This window comes from Photinus pyralis, unplaced genomic scaffold, assembly GCF_008802855.1.
Source record: "Photinus pyralis isolate 1611_PpyrPB1 unplaced genomic scaffold, Ppyr1.3 Ppyr1.4_LG8, whole genome shotgun sequence".
In the NCBI taxonomy this organism is placed as follows: Eukaryota; Metazoa; Arthropoda; class Insecta; order Coleoptera; family Lampyridae; genus Photinus; species Photinus pyralis.
The window spans coordinates 36,358,532-36,376,150 of record NW_022170819.1 but is presented as its reverse complement, the minus strand read 5'-3'; the positions used below and the strand labels follow the sequence as shown (position 1 = coordinate 36,376,150).

The following is a 17,619-nucleotide window of genomic DNA, read 5'->3' as shown; positions in this document are numbered from 1 at the left end:
ATTTATGATACAGATGTATACCTACTATTATTGCTATTAATTTGTTTATTTACTGCCATGTACCAACCTTTTTTTACTTCAATAAATATGATTATAATGTTTAAATCTTGACATAAGAGAACCCTCAATCAATGATACTCAAAACTGTTGTAGAACAACTTTACTAGGATAGGGCAGCATTGCCAGGCATTTGTTTGGAAATTTTAAACGTTCACATTTTATTTTTGTAAATTGCCTAATAGAGAAAATAGAGATGGATCAAAAACGAAAGGGATCTAACAGTTACCAAGGATAACAATTTTTAGACATCAAATTTGAATTTTATAGCGTTTTCGATTGGCAAAACTCGTGCTGCACAAGTGCAATTTTTACGTTCTATTGGTAATTTTAGGGCAATTTTCTGTGTTCCATTGGCAAATGTGATGCAACAATTTCGCACTCAGTGCAAATTTCGACGCACGAAGTCCGAGAGCTCGTGGAGCTTTCAAAACAAACGTGCGACAATTTGAATGTGTTTCTTGCGTTGGGAGAGTTTTTTGTCGTCATCTAGCGATAACGAAGATGATGAACTAGCCATAACTTCTATCTTACAAAAAGTTGCACTTACTCATTAAACTAAACGCCAAAAATTGGTCCTTTACAGGAATTTCAAATTTATATTCCTCATTGTTTATCATAACATAAATAATACTGAAATCGTTTGTCATTTTTTAGAATAGAGATTTGTCGATTACCTAAATCTAAAATGAGGTTATGGACAAATGACAACAAATATTTACGAATATTTATGTTCCATTGAGAGCAATTTTCATATGGATTTTTTCAGTTTCTCGTGCAACACTGGTGCAGTACGAGTTTTGCCAATCGAAAACGCTATTAAGTGAAGTCAATTAAATTGTAAAATACGACGAACAACAACACAATGTAGGAAAGGGCTTCCTTTTCATGATAATGGAACTTTTTTTGTTAGATTTCATTGTATCTCGTGGAACTTCAAAATTGAGAAAAGCCTTTCTAAGAGCTTTCTATTCATACTTTGCTAAATAAAACCTGTTTTATTGTTCACTCACATCAATGAACATTTTTTACTTGCAACTAGTCTCGCTACTCATGTATCGCTCTTAATTTGAGTCATGGTGGTTGAGAAGACAGAGTTTAAAACTTGAAACGTACCCAACAAAAACCAAGCTTTGGCTATGTTGGTCAGCTCTGAACTGCGAATTCAGTTGGGATACTAATGTGGAAAATAAGAGACGCAGAAAGTAAGAACTACCCAAGTTTTCGAACAGACAGACCGAAAGTTCCAATCATTTTTAATAAAAATCATTAAAAGACAATGACAAGTTTTTTTTTTTAATTTTTTTAAATTATTTTATTTTTTTGTTTATTTATGTGGTTTACCTGTCAATTAAAAAAAATTTTATTTTTTTTTTGTTATTTTTTTGCTTAGTGGTTTTGAGAATATAGTTAAGGTTGGCTGACGTTACAATTTTCTAAAAAGGGAAAAGAAATTTGATTCGGTTCAAAAAAGCACCGATATGTCAAAAGTCAATTTCATTACATAGGTTGGCAGGTTGGTTAAGCAGAAACTAGTCTACATACGGTGTTTCGATTGCCACTTGTTTATCTATTGAGCAATAGGAAGTTGATTAAATGGGGGCAAATTTTCGTGGTGAATAATAATCTAAAAAGAAACTTTGTTGTTTTTTGAGATATTTTCAAAACTATATTTTCAGATTATTATTATTCAGCACGAAAGTTCGTAACTTTGCCCACAATTAAGCAATTCAAGATAAGAAAGATCCCCACAGTGGCACTCGTAAAATGGATACCCTGTATATTAGAAACAGTAACAGGTCTGTTCATTAAATTCAGATCTGCTCTATAGAAACAGCTCTTTTCAGTAAAAATGGGCCTCGTTTAACAGAATCATGTTCGTTTAACCGACCTGTTAGTGATACAGACCCGGTTCTGTCGACAAACACCGAATTGATGACCTTGAAAATGCACCGAAGGTGACAAATCAGAGACGTCCTGTTGTTTGAATCTGAGTTTGCTAATTAATATAAAAAATGAATTGATATGTCAATCCCCTAAATCTTTGCACATTTGCTCATGATACATTGCTTCTGAATGTAAGAAAATATAGGCACTATAAAACACCTATTATATAATTACCACAAAGGAGCTGCAGGGCAATGTTAAATAGAGCTTATTATATTATAGGCACTAACTGTGAAACAATTTAATATCTGGTATCATAAATAAATTAGAACTATACGATATATACTTAAACAAATTAAGGCTAATGTGGAACATGCATTTGAAAGTCATATTTTACAAAAATTACTAGAAAAGTAGGCGTAAAATGTTACTTTCTATTGAAAAAGTTACCCATTGTCTCTAGTTACGCAATTTACTTTTCTTAAAAAGTATCAGACGTTTCGAGTGATTGGGTACAACATAAGCACGTAGTAGTACTAAAAACACTATGCACAGACAGGAGTGGGAATCTTTCCAGGAAATGCAAACCGATCAATGTTATGGATGTTGCAAATTTCTCTCCATCTAGTTTTTCCTTCTTCAAAACGGCGACCATATCCGGTTCTTCGTCCACCAGTGTAACCGTAACTACCATAGCCACCGTAATTGTAACCGCCAAACAACTTTGCCAAAAATGTAGATGTGCAGCTAGAATTATGGACTACACATATAATGAGCAATGCACAGAAAAATAACACAACTGCCTTCCCCATGGTGGTGGTGTTTCTACAATACTGAGCCAATTTCGCGCCCGCTTTTATTTATATACAAAAAGCAAGGTCGTTATTCCCTTCTGTCCTTGAAATTTTCTTGGCACTTTTCTTATTGTTCATCAGGCACGTTTAATAAGTATTCCTCTCACACACGTACGCACACAAGAAAATTATTTACAAAGGAACAGGATTACGCGCGTCATCGCACATCCTAAAACAATTTAATGATCTAATTCCTCGAATGAGAATTAGTCTTGAACTTAGATAACTCTTACATATCTCTTAAAAAACCGTGGCCTTCTGGTATAAATAAAAATAGGACGTGCGTTTATTATTTATTTACTGGGATTTCTTAAATACATGGAATGGCTGACTCATAAGGAAATGGGCGATGTATCAAAATAACCGCTTGTGGACAATGTAAATAACGCACGCAACGAAGAAGGTAAAAGCGAAAAACATGAGTATTTTATCGGTGAATTCTCGTCTGCCATATTTCGCTAGCAACTTTCCCGACTGTCCGATAACACTCGATGTGACCTTGAGTTCTTCCTGAGTTCCCACAACGCTATCTGATGAGGACACAAGGGTGTCTAGTGTATCCGCGCTTCTTTGCGTAGTTTCGGCCAATTGCCTACTGATAGTAAGCAGTTGATCGGTTATGCTTGAGTTCGCCTTAACTAAATTCTGCTTGTCGCGTTTCTGTCTGTGCTTCAAACGCGTTTCGGGATCCTTCGGCAGGAGTAGTTCTTCCTTAGCGCCTCTCTCCAGTGCCAACATTGCTTTAATGTTCGCCTTTTTAAACGCGTCCATCGAGCTACAAGTACTTCCCTTATGTATTACTAACATATAGAAATATTACCTCGCCAACTGTTCCCTTTGCAGAACCACCTCCTTCAATAACTCCTTCTCTTTGCTTTCTTTCGCCATATCACCAAACTTGTCGATGTATTTGCGGATCGCGGAAATTTTCGAGCGTCCCAAGCTGTTCAAATTCTGTAATTCCAGAAGAGGTCCCGTGCACATGTTGATGTCCTATTTACAGATTTATGTAAAACTTTTATTTCACATGATGATTACCTGTATTGTGGCTTTCAGTTGTAAATGGTGTTCGACTATGTCTTGTCTGAGTGTGTTCAGCGCATATTGGGATGTGTCCATTTGGTGCATTGACTGAAATAATTATTTTAATGCACTAAAAACGAAATATGAAGTATATACGTCTCAGAATCCAGTAGGCATATTTCTTAAACAGAACCCAGAGATTTAAGTTTAAGGTAAAATTATGACATTAAACTTGAATTTTAGCATGTATGCAGACAAGGACGCATCTTTTATTTATTTGAATAACATTATTTGTGTCAGTTATAACGTGTATATCTACCTATTTTCTGTAAATACATAGGAAGCATACTAAATAAGTTCATTCCGACCATCAAACGTAAAACATAAACAAAAGTTCAAGGGGATATTCATGAGGAGATTAGTCAACAACGTATACGTATGAGATTTTAGGTTCATAGTTTAAGGATTTTCGCTTTGGGAAAATTTGGCTTATCGTTTATATGGAAACTATAATGGAGTAAGAATTGCAGTTGCAAAGTAAATTAATAACAAAGAGAGGTAGCTAAGATAAGAAAATACAAAGCACATCAAACCACAAAAAATGTGACACATGAGTTAGTCAGGATTAAATCGGAAGTAAATCAGAAACAACAAAACGGCAGCACACGAAAGTGAAGGAATAGTAATGAAAATGAGGAAAAGTAGTGAAAAATTAACACTCGTCGCAAAAATATTTCAACTGGAAGCAAGAAAGTATCACATTATTTAAATAATCACCAAACCAATCACCTTTTTGTGCAAAAATTGCTTATTTAGATTCGCGTATTTAATCGTATAACGTGAAATTGCATGTTAAAATTTAGGAACATCTGGTCGTTTGCGATAAGGCGTTTCGAAGTTGTTTTGTTGAACACGCAGTGCGTCGTAATAAAATATTTAAGTTATCGTCAACTGAAGTAGTAAATGTTTGTGGAAAGTTTTTAAAACTGTTTGTTCCTTATTCAGAAAAAGTTAGTTCGAGTGTAATATAGTTGGTTTATACAATCATTACTATCATTAGGTCATTATCAAGTCAGTTTGAGTCATTGATTTTTCAGTTTAATAACCAAAGGTGAAGTTTCTTGAAGCTGTCAGCGGTGTTTTTTTTCAGTTTAAGTCTGAATATCTCAAACCTCTCACGACCAGATTATTTGGGTTCTAAAAAAAACTAAGTTAAGTTTTTTTTAATTATCGACCGCCTGTGTCGAGGTATTATGTCCAAACGAGCTTTGTGAGTTTTTCCTTCTTGCAGGGAGTTTGTTTTAATGGTTTCACGTGTTTCGGAATAACTTTTTGTCGTTGTCAATCATTTAATTGCGTGTTCATTCGAATCCCTTGTGAGACCCAGATAGAGTCTCATGCCAGACTTTTCTATTCGTGCCCAAGTATAAATTTTTTGGAACTTTTGGAAGTTGATGGGGGGCACAGAGTCTCTCAAATTGAAAAATGTTCAGTCAATATTAGGATTTTTCTTCTCACAGATGACTGATTGGTGGTGTAGTGACCGCATACCATTGCACACAGCAATACATAGAGTACTGATCCACGTCGCTCCTTTCCTTGTGTAACTCCAATCAAGAAAACCTTTTTGTTTTATATCTCTATATATTTAAAACAAAACTATCACAATTACTTAAAATTGTTATAACTATTTTTGTTGTGTTGAGGAATCGAGAAGGTCGATCGACTGCAATGGTAGAAGATATATGCATTTGTCGGCACGTTACGTTTGTGAGCTACCTTTCTGCCGCTCACAATTCCAGGTTTTCCCGATAGATTTTCTAATTTTTTGAAAAGCAGTATATGTGTTGAGTGCGAATTTTAGTCTAATTTTTAAAATACCGGGTGATTCATTAGAAGTGATGATCGCTTGAATTTCGCGCGTAAGGTTTTAGTATTTTTTGCATTGTTAGATTGACGGTTTGAATTTCGTTAGTAATTTTGTTCTGTCATTACTGTCATTTAAGAAACCAGTGTCGCCATTAATTGTTGTGTGCCATTTGTGGTTTATTACTTTTTCCATTTTGAACAATTTTTGGAGTTGATGCACTAAAATATGTAAGAAACGTGACTGTGTCTGGTGTTAGTTTATAATTTGTGGTAAAACAGAAGCAGTATTTGAAGATTATAAATAAGTAAACGATTTACTGAAAGCATGATGATACACCACTGCAATTAAATAAATGATCATCAGTTCGTACCAACTTCAGAATTTTTTTGATTTGCGGGAAATTCAAATTGTCCTCACTTCTAATGAATCATATATTGGTATTAGCAGATAAGTAGGTATGTGACATTTAGGTATGCGTAAAAGAATCATATCAACTTACTTTTTTTGATTTCTTATGTTTTGTGAATTCTCTTGAAAATTGTATTCAAATACAATAATTTTTGAATACGCAATTTTTTAAAAATGAGAAAAAAATAGTGTCAACATTTTTGACATTAATATCTTAAAAGCACGATATTTTTATTTTTATGACGTCATAAGGTTCTCTCGTACGACTAACTACAGAGTACATATTCTTAGTTTTAGGGTAGTTTTGAACCAACATCGCCAAGGCTTCTGTTATAAAATCTTGGATTTTTGAAAATGTTTTAAATTTTTGAAATAGGTAATAGCAAAATAAAGCGAAAGTGAACAATAATTAAAATATGTCCTCAAAGTCGCGGAATATTGATAGGGATTTTAAATTCCTGCTCCTTCAAAGAAATGTTTTACAAGCTTACTCAGTGTGTTACATATCCTATTTTCTTAACTCTCTTGCGATATCCACATTGCGTAATATCAGCACTTACAAGCGAAACGACATTTTAAAATTAGTCAAGAGACGCTCAATCTCGCGCTCAATATTTTATGTTGTGGAAATCAAAACCCACATGTGCGTTTTGTTTTCCAATAGCCGTAAGCCCAGGAGAAAGCGAAAAGTACGTGCGCGTTTTGCTACAGCTGCATTTGCTGACAAACGAAAGTCATCTTCACGCCAACTTATTCAAGTTGACCCAAAATTTGCGTTTCGTCTTAATGTTTACCTCAGGACCCATAACAGATCACAGATGTAAGGAAGGAAGTCGCTGCTATATGTAGGTTTTTAGTGTGCCCGTTCTGATCGTGTATACTCAAATATATTTTAAACGCCTTGATAGTGCACCTCTAAGCGGGGGCGAAATAAAATTCCGATCTTGACGAAATTATAGATTAAAAAAAATTCACTTGCAGTACTCGACATTGCAATGAAAAAATCGTAGTTCTAAGCGCAAAACCTACTCCATACTTCACTGTAATATTCAATGGACCCCTAGAGACGCGTTATAATAAAACAAGATATGAAGAATCACATACGATTTTCAGTAGGGGAATTTTTTAACACCAAGAGATGCAATGTGAATTTTAGGGTAAACAAATTTTGGAAATTTTTACACAGCCCCAAGTTCTACCGAATTTGATTTTTTATGTACACCTAATTAAGGATCTCGTTAAGAAGTTATTTCCCCATGCTGCCTAAATTTTTCCAATGGGCGAAAGCCAATTAAAATGCGTAGTAAATTTACCTACCTACTTTACTGAAGTGGGTCCAAATCAATGTTTCAAAAAGAAAACTGCTTGGGCTAGTTTTTAAAATACTAACAATTCACACCGCTGGGTCCATGCAAGTGTGAGTTACCCATACCAAATTTTGTTCTTATGAAAATTTATCTCTCAGTTTATTTATTACACACTAACCAAGACATGTTTGGACTAATTTGGCAAATGAATTATTGTAAAAAAAAACAAAAAATACTAGTTTCCAAAGTAACTTTTAAATTAAATACAAAATTGGGACCTCAGAATTCAAATGACTTCTGCAATCTGTAATCACTTAACTCACCACTGATTAAACCACATAAAACACTTCACAAACTGTAGTAGCCTGAGCTCTAGTACACACAATGCTACCAAAACCAAACTGTAACCACCTCACCTTGAAGTACCAATTGCTGCTTTGTTAATTGAAAATATGCTTTAAACTCCTGATTTATTGATACTTATATTTCATACATTTGGCATACATATCAAGCATATTAAGTAAGCATAGTCAACAGTCGCCAAATAACTGACAAGAATTGTAATACGTAGCCAAATATATTGCTGCCTATAATGCAATCGTACAAAATTCCTATCCTAAATTTGTCATGTCAGTCGATTATAAGTCTTCTTTAATCCATGGTCTTTTCGACCAGTGGTCTACATTTAGTAACTTTGTTTTTGCTTTCATTATTGCCTTTATCTTCAGGCTGAGAGGTTCAATGAGAACACTGCACCACTCGTTTATTGTAAAATTATCATAAACAGCCGACATTGATTCGTAAACCATGGGTTTCAGCCTTAACAAAGAGTCATATAAGGCATCTATCGTCTCCGAGGTTTGTTCTATATAATAGGTGTTTGAATACTCAATTTTTACATTATAATTATCCATCCATCCTACTGCGCGATGACTTGCCAAGAATGTCTCCAAATCAAGTTTTAATTCCTGATACTTTATTACTGCATTATATACATCACTTCCAGGAAAACGGCAGTTCTCCAATTTACTATCGCAGTTTAAAGAGTTAATCATATCCTTCGGATTTAATAACTGCAAACACGCCACCAAAGATGGGATGCCTACAGGCAACAGTTCGCATAAAACGGAGAAGTGGTCATATCGCTGCCAGCCAGTTAGAATGATACCTTGAAACCCTACACTATCCTGGTGTGAACTCAGTATTTTCAACCATGATTTGTGATTTTCCATGTGATGATCAATATCCGGTATTATCTGGTTAGGGCCAGTGGCACCTTTAAATGCACTTGCCACCCAAACTTTTGGAAATATCTCCGCGTACTTATCCCACACATCCAACCGTTGATCTACATCTTTATGATAATTCCAAACAACAGGCTCTACCATGCCTCCAATATGACTCTTTTGCAACTCCTCAATCGTCATGGGGCGGAAATGGTCGTCCCACATGAGAATTCTTAGTGCTGGATACCTTTCGCGAATTTTAGTAATTATTGTATGTATATAAAGCAGGAATAACTCATTTGTGTTGATACCATGCGAACGTATGTAATCCTTGCACCGGTCACACTCTCCGAGATACCTCACTTCATCCGCACCGATATGCAATCTATCAACATCTGGATGGGCCTTCATAATTTCCTCCACCATCTCCACTATAATCTCCGGGCTCACTTCGTGAGTTGGACAAATCATTTGTGGATATTTTCGTACCTCACGAAACATTGCGAAATCGTCCAGTTTCAATACAAATTCCATATGTCCAAAGACTTGTACCAAGGGAATCACGTTTAGATTACTCTGTTTCGCCAACCTTCTTATAGTAAGTATATTTTCCATACTGTACGCATTGCGAGCAGGAATTTTTTTCGATCTTATCCCTGAATATGGGAACATATCCTCATATTCGATTAACAACCCTGTTACTCCCAGCTGGGATAAGAATGGAAAGAGCAGTTTGTAATAGGCCACCTTTGGTGGGGCACCTTTCAGATCTAAATGTACTATCTTTTCGGCAAGTTCAAAATGTTTCTTGGACGACATGTACTCGCCAAGTTTCCAAAGTGTGCGTCTTTGGAATGGTACGAAATACAAAATTGTTAATAAAATTAATGTTATAAGACATACGGCATAAACTACTTTCCTCCACTTTTTGTTGTATAGTATATTTGTCGTAGAGAAATTCATTATGGCTTACTTAAATAGATTATAAATAGTAGGCATTTTATAGTAAACTATTTACCTTAACATCCATGTCTCAAAGTTCACAAATATTTATTGATAACCATTTTTTTTTTCATTTACATAACCTTAATACCAGTAGTTGCAATACATTGTGGTAGTAGTTCAGATGTCTTACTATGTACAGGACGAATACAATTATTTGCACAAGCATTACCAGGAACTGATCCACAATTACTCGGACTTAAGATTGATTTGGTCTATTCATACTACGCTCAGTCATTGAATATATAATAATAATTTCGAGCATTCTGCCGGCTACTCCAAATTAGGTTTTCTTGCAGTTTTCCTAATTCGTAAGGTAAATACCGGAGTAGTATAGAACAACTTAAGACCTTCTGCAGGGGCACTCTGTAATTGGGCGCAATCCTGATGTTGAGGGCTTAGAACAAGAGAGGGATAATAAATAAATAAACTTACTGAGAATAAAAATTGTAAATAGTATGAATTTTAATAAATTTAGAAGGTACAATTAAGAAAACATGGCAATTGCAGGATCTTCAGTTTCGTATGTTATTAACACATCTCTAAATTTATCCAATAACTGTAACAACTGACTCCTCCTCAAATTTTCCAAATACATAATTTCCTCCACGTGATGATCCCCGCGAAAATATCCATTTCGGCAAAGTCTCGCGAACAAATTCAAATCTTCCGGATTACTCGCGGCGGGAATCTACAAATTACGCATTAAAATGTAGAAGTTTGCAGCAATGTACCTTGAATATTGCATTGCGTTCGTCGTCCGAAAAATCGAGTAGTAGCTCCTGGTACTCTTGCTTTTCTTCATCGGCTGATGAAAAGCTTACATTTGCCAAGCTGGAACTATACATCGATAACGACAAAATTGTAATCGAGAAGCTTACTTCATTGTAGCAGTGCCTAATTCGGAATCGGGCCGAGGTTCTGGTGTATCAGAGATAACGGACGCGTCACTTTCAGAATGTGTCCTGGATTGTCGTGATGGAGTTATGCTAAACGTTCGTGAGCTCAAAGTGCTGTTACTTTGAACTATGGGAGTGAGAGGTGTGCTTCTAGTTTGGTCTCTGAAGTCACTACAGTTAGGAATGATCTATTTTCGGCTTAATACTAACAGATTATATGGTGTGTGCCCCTGGTCGGTCGGCAAGTACTGAATGTACATGTGCAACTGCAACAACAGATGGTGCTGAAGCATCCAAATTATTCTTTGGATTAGCTGCGATTGTTCAGAGGAGTTGTACAAAGGTGTACACTTTTGGCCTAAAGATGTTGGTAATGAGAAATCACTAATTTCTTGGATTAAATCCATCCCTGGGAAAGCATCTGAAAATTTATCTAATAGTGATGAATTTAGATGCAGTTGCGCATCTTGGGTGATGGTGTATTTGTTTGTGGAGCATATGGGATATATCACAGTCGCTTTTGCCCAATAAACAAGATGTGCAGTTAGCTCAAATACCTTAAACTCTCTCTTTTCATAACCATTGCATCAATATATATGACTTACATGAGATAATGTTATATCGGAATCTATGGCTAAAGTTTGCAAACTTTTCAGTGGAGAATATTGCGAAAACATCCTTATCAACGAAGGTGAGCCATCCAGTGATGTAAAATCGTACAGCTGTTGAACTGGGTATAGGAGTAGCAAACTGTGAAAGGGCCTCAATGCCTTCAAACACCTGGAATACAGCCTAGAGTATAAGTCGAGTACTCACACCCCTACCTGTCAATGTCTTCAGGTTCAACAATTTTCCCCCTCAAGTGCCACTGGTGCATTTTTTGTGGTAAACAAAAGGTGAGTGGAATCCATTTATTAATTCTTATGCTTACTAATCCTACACAGCCATTGAAGTACCCTCGTTTTCACAGCGGACAAAAGTAGTTATATGTCATAGTCAGGAAGAGTGTAAACACGTGTCACAATTTAAAAAAATAGGCATTTACCCCCGTATCTGCTGGTCTGCTGATTATGACATATACCTACTTTTGTCTATACGAGCTCCAGTACTACTCACCTGTACTACATAAATCGTCATACACCTTCTTGAGGTTTTTTGCCAATGCACAATTTTCGAGTATATTTTTGAATGGATTCTCAAACTGGAAACTGCTCGTACAAGAATCATCATGGACAGACACCATACTTAACGTTTCCTCGGCAATATACCCGCACCTGTGCTCTTCATGTCTCAACACAATTCCCAAACGTTTACTTAAATCGTGATAACACTTAACTGCAATTTAACTATTAGTTTTATAGTCGCCTCGCCGATTTTACCTATGGAATGACTAGCTAACGCTTGCAAAGCGAACACAATATGAATCAGTAAGACACCAGCATCGTCTTGTGATTTATTTCGCAACGAAGTCGGATGCCCTACAAATCTAACGTCGTTTATTTTAAGTTCGAATTTCTGATTGCACAGTTCCTGTTTCACGGCAAATAGTGACGATAGGACTTCGTCCGAAATGCCAGTTAAACTGCCTTTGTTAATGTTTGATGTCGGAGGCGGAGGTGATTGCAGTAAGTCTTCAGTGATGACAAGCGCGTAAGGGTTTTTCCTTTTGGTATTAGCCGGTTCATTACTCTCCTGTTCGTGGTACGGATAACGGAAGAGTAACCGATCGCCCTTACTGCCAGCTTTCACCAAAATTATACTGAGAGGATTTACTTCCATCTTCAATTTGAATGTGTCTTAAACGTAACGTACATTTTTAAGTAAAAAAAATTAATTAATTTATTTATTTATTTTGGTTAACCTCAAATGTCATCGCAATTACAAGAGGTAATGTGTGTTGCCTAACCAATAAAAGTTGTAGTCTGTGGTCAACATGTGAGTGGTATACAGGGTGTACCATTAACGGTTTAAATATATTGCGTAATAGCGTAGTGCAGTACTTTAGCCTATGAATGTAATTGTATACAAATAAATAGGCGAATCTTTCAATTAGTTCAAGTATTAGCGTTGGCAATCATTATACAATTGATTTTTATTTAGTGGCCCCTCGATAGATGCTATAATGGTCTCTGCACGACATTATACGAGATGGTATAGATAATTTGTAAGTATCTGACCTTCCAAATTCACAATCATCTTATTTAGCGTATTTTCCAACGAAGTTGGGTGCGCTATACGCCTGTCCGAGGCCTTACTCCTATACAGCTTTGAATATATTTAATTCGTTCTTTTTAAAATCTGTAGCTTATATCTTTAGCACGTGAGCGAAGAAAACTCTTGACGATTAATGCGGACGCGTGCGCAGGCCGTACATTATGAACTTTCTTATTTATTAATATATTTTGTTGAAATGTTAACCACAAATGTTTCCAGTAAAGGCAAACATATCGCATATTGTAAACATTCGATGCGCAACGCTAACTTTCTTATTTATGGATATTTTTAGTCAGTCCGTTCTGTGATCTTTTGGAGTGTACTTGGCAATGCACGGAAAATGCATCTTTGGGCGAAACCTTTTTACTTGCAGGGAGAGTTACAACCATTCAGCGACGGTTTATAAAGTTTTTAAACTCTAAATTGTTTTGCTTTGTTCTGCAAAGCGCTTCTCAAAAATCGCATATGCTTTCAATTTGTCGAAAACCGACCGAATATTTTTTGAAGTGTTGAAAGAAATATACAGTTCGCTTTTCCTAATTCCAGTATCGAGTTAATTGAAATGTTCAATAAATACCATTCGGTCATGTAGGGTCGATGTGGTAACCCTCTTTCAGAAAATGAAAATCAATTAGAAAGTCTATGCGGGAAAAGTGTTGGAACATGCCGCCGACAAAAGCAAATTCTAAACGGTGTAACAACGTTCGCTTTTAAACATTCATTGATGAACAGAAGAGATAAAAATAGCGATAGAGAAGCAGAAAGAGAAGATGAGTATAGAACTTGGATTATAACCAGGAAGAAACGGAAAAATGAGTAGTGGAAAGGATCACAAAGAACGCAGGAAAAGGAATGAAGATGGAACTGCCAGTTATCTTTAGAGAAAAGAAGGATACACATACAGAGCGAAGATGTGGCATGGAGAGAAAAATTGTATTAGTTAAGACAGAAAATAATAAAAGACGGGGGGAGGAGTTGGCAATGTTTGGCGTGAGTAAGCAAGAGAGGAAGAAACGAGTGAAGGAGAGAAGAAAGAGGAAGAGGGAAGGAAACGGAAATGAGGAATAGAATAAAGCTTTGACTTTTTTTTAAACGAAAATTCTCTTTTAGTCGGTATTTATTCACTGCAAGAAGGGTCTATTTTGCGTTACATCGAATATTTTTATTTCTCTGATTGATTTATGATCACAGGGTTCCATAGCATCAGCCCTATATACATTAACAGAAAAATTCATCCCTTTTTCGTTTTCAAGTTATTTGTTTTGCAATAAAAGTTTCCCTTACTTACTAGGCATTCACTGTAAGGGCTGGCTATTTTTCGACGCATCAAATATTTTTATGTCTCTATTTGATTATGAATAAGGCGCCTAGTAGCAGCCCTGTATAAATTAACAGACAAAATTGTCCCTCAACCGTTGTCAAATTACGTATTTAAATTTTTTAAATGAAAATACTCCCCTACTTATGAAGTGGATTTTCCTACGCATCCAAATATTTATATGTTTTTGGATTGATTATGATTAGAGGGTTCAGTAGCAGCGTGTTTATATTATCAGAAAAATTCACCCCTTGACCGTTTGAAAGTTTGTAACGGAGTACCTGTTTGCCACCTGGAAATTACCAGTTTTAGTGATCACTCTGTAGATGAACATCCGGTATCTAGAAGCGTTTCAAGTTGAGCGCTTCGTTACGAAGATTGTCGCTCCGAATATATTTATTTTTGCGTAGGAGTTGGAAATGTAAGGTAGTGGGTTAATTTTAAGAGCCGCCCGTTAAGGAAAATAAGAGACCGTATTTAATTATCCGTTTTGCAACCGTTCCCGTAGGAATATTTAAATTATTTTTACAGACGCCGAAAGCTCTCTTACCAGGGAAGAAGAGAGGGAGTCTTTGTAAAGTTTTAGATCATTAATTACTCTTTAATCGATTGTAATTTTTAATGTTATATGAAAACCAACATTAAACCGGTAAGGTCGTGCACAAAGAATTAATATTTAGGGAGGGATGAAGGCGAGAGAACTGTACGATGAAGAAAGATGAAAAGAAAGCTAATCGAGAAGGGCGAAAGAAGTATAAATACTGCTGGAAGAGATTTTTTTTGTATTAGTGCATTTGCAGATATTCCAATGGTTAAATAGTGTTTTACCGAAAATCGCCAAATAAATAAATTAATTGTAATATTTTCTCTAGCGAATCTTCTTTATGTAATTATTTTTTTAAATCAGGCATTGAATCTTTGACAAAATGGACTATGAAAGAACGAGATCCTTTGCTTTTAAATGGGCGGCACGGTTGAACTTTTGGGGTAAGTAATTTACATTCATTGTAAATGATTTATATGTCCGAATCTTTGTTGATGGAACTAATTATAACACTGGCACGCCAATAACTTTTGTACCTACCAATTGTCCGTATATTTGCACACTTTCAGCATTAATTAGTAACCCACAACTAAAAATGGCTTTGATGTAAACAAAAATAACAATTTTGTTTTATTTGTACAATACCTACTTGAAAACAACAGCATCAATTTAGTGCACACGGAGTATTTACAATGGCATCATCAACCTTAATTCTAAAGATTCTGTAATTATATTCGTTTCTATTTAACGAGTGAAAAAGGAAAACTGGCATACGATCAGATAAGACCCATAAGTTTCTTTCAGCGTCAATCTGAAATTTGTAAATTTTTTATACAAAGAACAAAAAAATCGAATTGTTACCTTTAAATCGTTGGGAAACACCAATCCGACCTTATCCTGGGCCACGTTTCCAAAATTTTCTGGGTTAAGTGGTTTATTAGTATTCCAACATGCAACTCCATCCTTTTGTAATTGCGTTAAGAATAATACTTCCGTTTTTAAATCTAAATTACTTGACGATGCTTGCGTTGCAGCACCTCGGTTACCTTCAATCTTTAATCGACGGTTAATTCGGTAATTTTGCGTGATGTACCTACCTTGTAGAGATTGTACGAATTAGGGTCGACTGCAAGGGTTTGATTGCGTAACACTTCTGTTGAAACGGAAAATTCGTGGGTACTGACTAACGGATGGAAGAATAAGGTGCGATATCTAAGTGTCAGATGTTATTTATTGTTGGATTCAACTGGCAAGGACTTACCCGTTAGACCTCATCCTACCCAGCGCCAAGCCGAAAATTCCATCGGTCCATTGGAAGTTAACTCCACCCACTGTCAAGTCGCCGTTCAACGGATCAAAGTGGAAATAGTTGTGGTGAATCCTCCAAGACTCGTTGTTCTTCCAGGAGTAAACCACAATTCCGTAGCCACCCAGATCGGGAACATATGCGAATGCTTCGTCGCACCTACCCGGTTGGACGTCTACGATCTGAGAGGGTTGGTGAATTGAGCTTGTCCATTAAATTTACGTTTTGTCTTACCACATTAGCAAAAAAGGATGAATCTTTCAGATCTTCCGGTTTAAACTCGTACCGTCTAAGCAGCCTGTCCGTATTCAGATCGAATACAACTAACGCTGGCTTGGAATGCTGATCGCCTGACCCTAGTATGTCAGCTAATCCTGTGTCCATTACCCAGAGACGGTCGCAGGCGTCTACCTCCACTCTGAACGTGGATACAATGCGATCATCTCCCAGTTTTTCTCCATTGGTCGGCAAAGTGTTTGCTTTTAAACTGGGGTATGGAATAAGCGCAGGGCTGCTATTGCTGGTATTTAAGGGAATGTAATTCAAAGATGAAGCAACACCCGCTTTCCACCTGAAATGTTATTACAGTTATCTTAAGCGATTGGAAGCTCATACCGTGGGATTGTGATGAAAAGTTTGTTCTTCCATCGTGCAAGTCCAAGAGGTAGGTTATTAGCGGGTATATAACGCTGATTTTGAAGAGCTTCTTGTTTGGCTTGTTCACTTGGCCAGGCAAAGTCGACGTCTCGCCATCTAAAAACTTCTTGTAACTTTGCGGCGTAGGATACTGCAATGACACTTGTCACAATAAGTAATTTCCACATCGTTCGTCGCTTGAGACTAAACTTGAATGAGCTCAAGATTGGTAATGTTTTAACACTCGCGCGCTTCCCCACTATCGCGTAATGTTAGCCGTGAACTTTTACTTACAACTCTTGTATATTCCCAATGATGGATGATTAACCAAGATTTGCATAAGCGGAAAGGCCTTCTTTGAAATTTAAAATCTCGTTTTCAAGTGCACTTGACTTTCACGCTGCCATCGCCCTAAATTGTTGTTGAAAGGCGAGTTACCCGAATTTGACTTTGGGAAAACACAAAGATTTTTAATGAATTGAAATAAGCTGGTAGCTATATGGGTTAAAACAACATGATTATACAAAACTTTCTCTTTTTACACATTGCATTATTGAAAATTGCGTAAACGTGGATAATTTGCGCCAAGTTACTCGCGAGAATGCTGAAATGGTTTGGGAAAACACGAATCGTTACATATGAGTAACTAATTTCCGCAAATCAGTCAAATACCTCGAAGATTTGGTAATGAAATGAACTTGTGTTGGTCAGTTTTATCGCGTGTTTTTAATAATAATTCTCTTATCATCTCAGCTGGCACTAGTGACGTATTGATAAAAAAGTAAGCAAAACACTTTCTAACTCTGTTACTGGGATTTTGGAGGATCATTTTTTTTTTACTACAGACCTTTGGAATCTTCCAGAAATATTCTATGAATCTCCAAAACTTTAGAAACCCTTTCGTAAACGGTTTTCGTAGTAGGTAATCTTTAGTAGTTTCCTATAAATTCCTATAAATGTTAAATGTTAAAAAATCATAAATGAAAAGAACTTGTTTCGAATTTTAGAAATTCTTTAAAGATCTGAAAAGTTTTAAAAATCTTTCTAGAAGTCGTCCTAGGAATCATC

General features: G+C 36.1%; 3 protein-coding genes across 7 annotated transcripts; all 3 read right to left on the bottom strand.

Moving 5' to 3' along the window:
• Positions 1-2,230: 2,230 nt before the first annotated feature.
• On the bottom strand, positions 2,231-9,736 carry LOC116179260 (hexosaminidase D). Of its 5 annotated transcripts, none has more exons than XM_031499006.1 (4): positions 9,651-9,734; positions 3,837-3,929; positions 3,619-3,791; positions 2,231-3,573 (listed from the first exon to the last, which is right to left on the bottom strand). In XM_031499006.1, the coding sequence occupies exons 1-4, from the start codon at positions 9,660-9,662 to the stop codon at positions 3,153-3,155; spliced, it is 699 nt and encodes a 232-aa protein (XP_031354866.1). In that variant the 5' UTR covers positions 9,663-9,734; the 3' UTR covers positions 2,231-3,152. The 5 variants fall into 5 exon arrangements, with proteins under 5 accessions (XP_031354866.1, XP_031354868.1, XP_031354867.1 ...); XM_031499008.1 differs by lacking the exon at positions 9,651-9,734 and adding an exon at positions 7,823-8,047; XM_031499007.1 differs by lacking the exon at positions 9,651-9,734 and adding an exon at positions 7,730-7,818.
• Positions 9,737-10,069: 333 nt separating this feature from the next.
• Positions 10,070-12,679, bottom strand: LOC116179258 (GATOR complex protein NPRL3). Its single transcript, XM_031499003.1, has 8 exons — positions 11,913-12,679; positions 11,650-11,868; positions 11,358-11,469; positions 11,139-11,313; positions 10,744-11,090; positions 10,516-10,695; positions 10,369-10,474; positions 10,070-10,325 (listed from the first exon to the last, which is right to left on the bottom strand). Exons 1-8 carry the CDS (start codon positions 12,310-12,312, stop codon positions 10,122-10,124), a joined length of 1,743 nt encoding a protein of 580 aa, XP_031354863.1. The 5' UTR covers positions 12,313-12,679; the 3' UTR covers positions 10,070-10,121.
• Positions 12,680-15,087: 2,408 nt separating this feature from the next.
• LOC116179262 (protein yellow) lies at positions 15,088-17,214 on the bottom strand. Its single transcript, XM_031499010.1, has 7 exons — positions 16,531-17,214; positions 16,150-16,486; positions 15,871-16,097; positions 15,707-15,821; positions 15,471-15,662; positions 15,259-15,420; positions 15,088-15,198 (listed from the first exon to the last, which is right to left on the bottom strand). Exons 1-6 carry the CDS (start codon positions 16,737-16,739, stop codon positions 15,274-15,276), a joined length of 1,227 nt encoding a protein of 408 aa, XP_031354870.1. The 5' UTR covers positions 16,740-17,214; the 3' UTR covers positions 15,088-15,198; positions 15,259-15,273.
• Positions 17,215-17,619: the final 405 nt, after the last annotated feature.

Bases quoted from the DNA above. Each gene is read 5' to 3' on its own strand.
- LOC116179258 (XM_031499003.1), bottom strand. From the start codon at position 12,312: ATGGAAGTAAATCCTCTCAGTATAATTTTGGTGAAAGCTGGCAGTAAG. The intron at 11,314-11,357 runs GTAGGGGTGTGA...GCTGTATTCCAG, and splicing joins GAACCTGAAGACATTGACAG to GTGTTTGAAGGCATTGAGGC. The intron at 10,326-10,368 runs GTACATTGCTGC...CGTAATTTGTAG, and splicing joins AACGCAATGCAATATTCAAG to ATTCCCGCCGCGAGTAATCC.
- LOC116179260 (XM_031499005.1), bottom strand. From the start codon at position 9,595: ATGAATTTCTCTACGACAAATATACTATACAACAAAAAGTGGAGGAAA.
- LOC116179262 (XM_031499010.1), bottom strand. From the start codon at position 16,739: ATGTGGAAATTACTTATTGTGACAAGTGTCATTGCAGTATCCTACGCC. The intron at 15,822-15,870 runs GTAAGTCCTTGC...TCTGACACTTAG, and splicing joins GGTAGGATGAGGTCTAACGG to ATATCGCACCTTATTCTTCC. The intron at 15,421-15,470 runs GTAACAATTCGA...TACAAATTTCAG, and splicing joins TGTTTCCCAACGATTTAAAG to ATTGACGCTGAAAGAAACTT.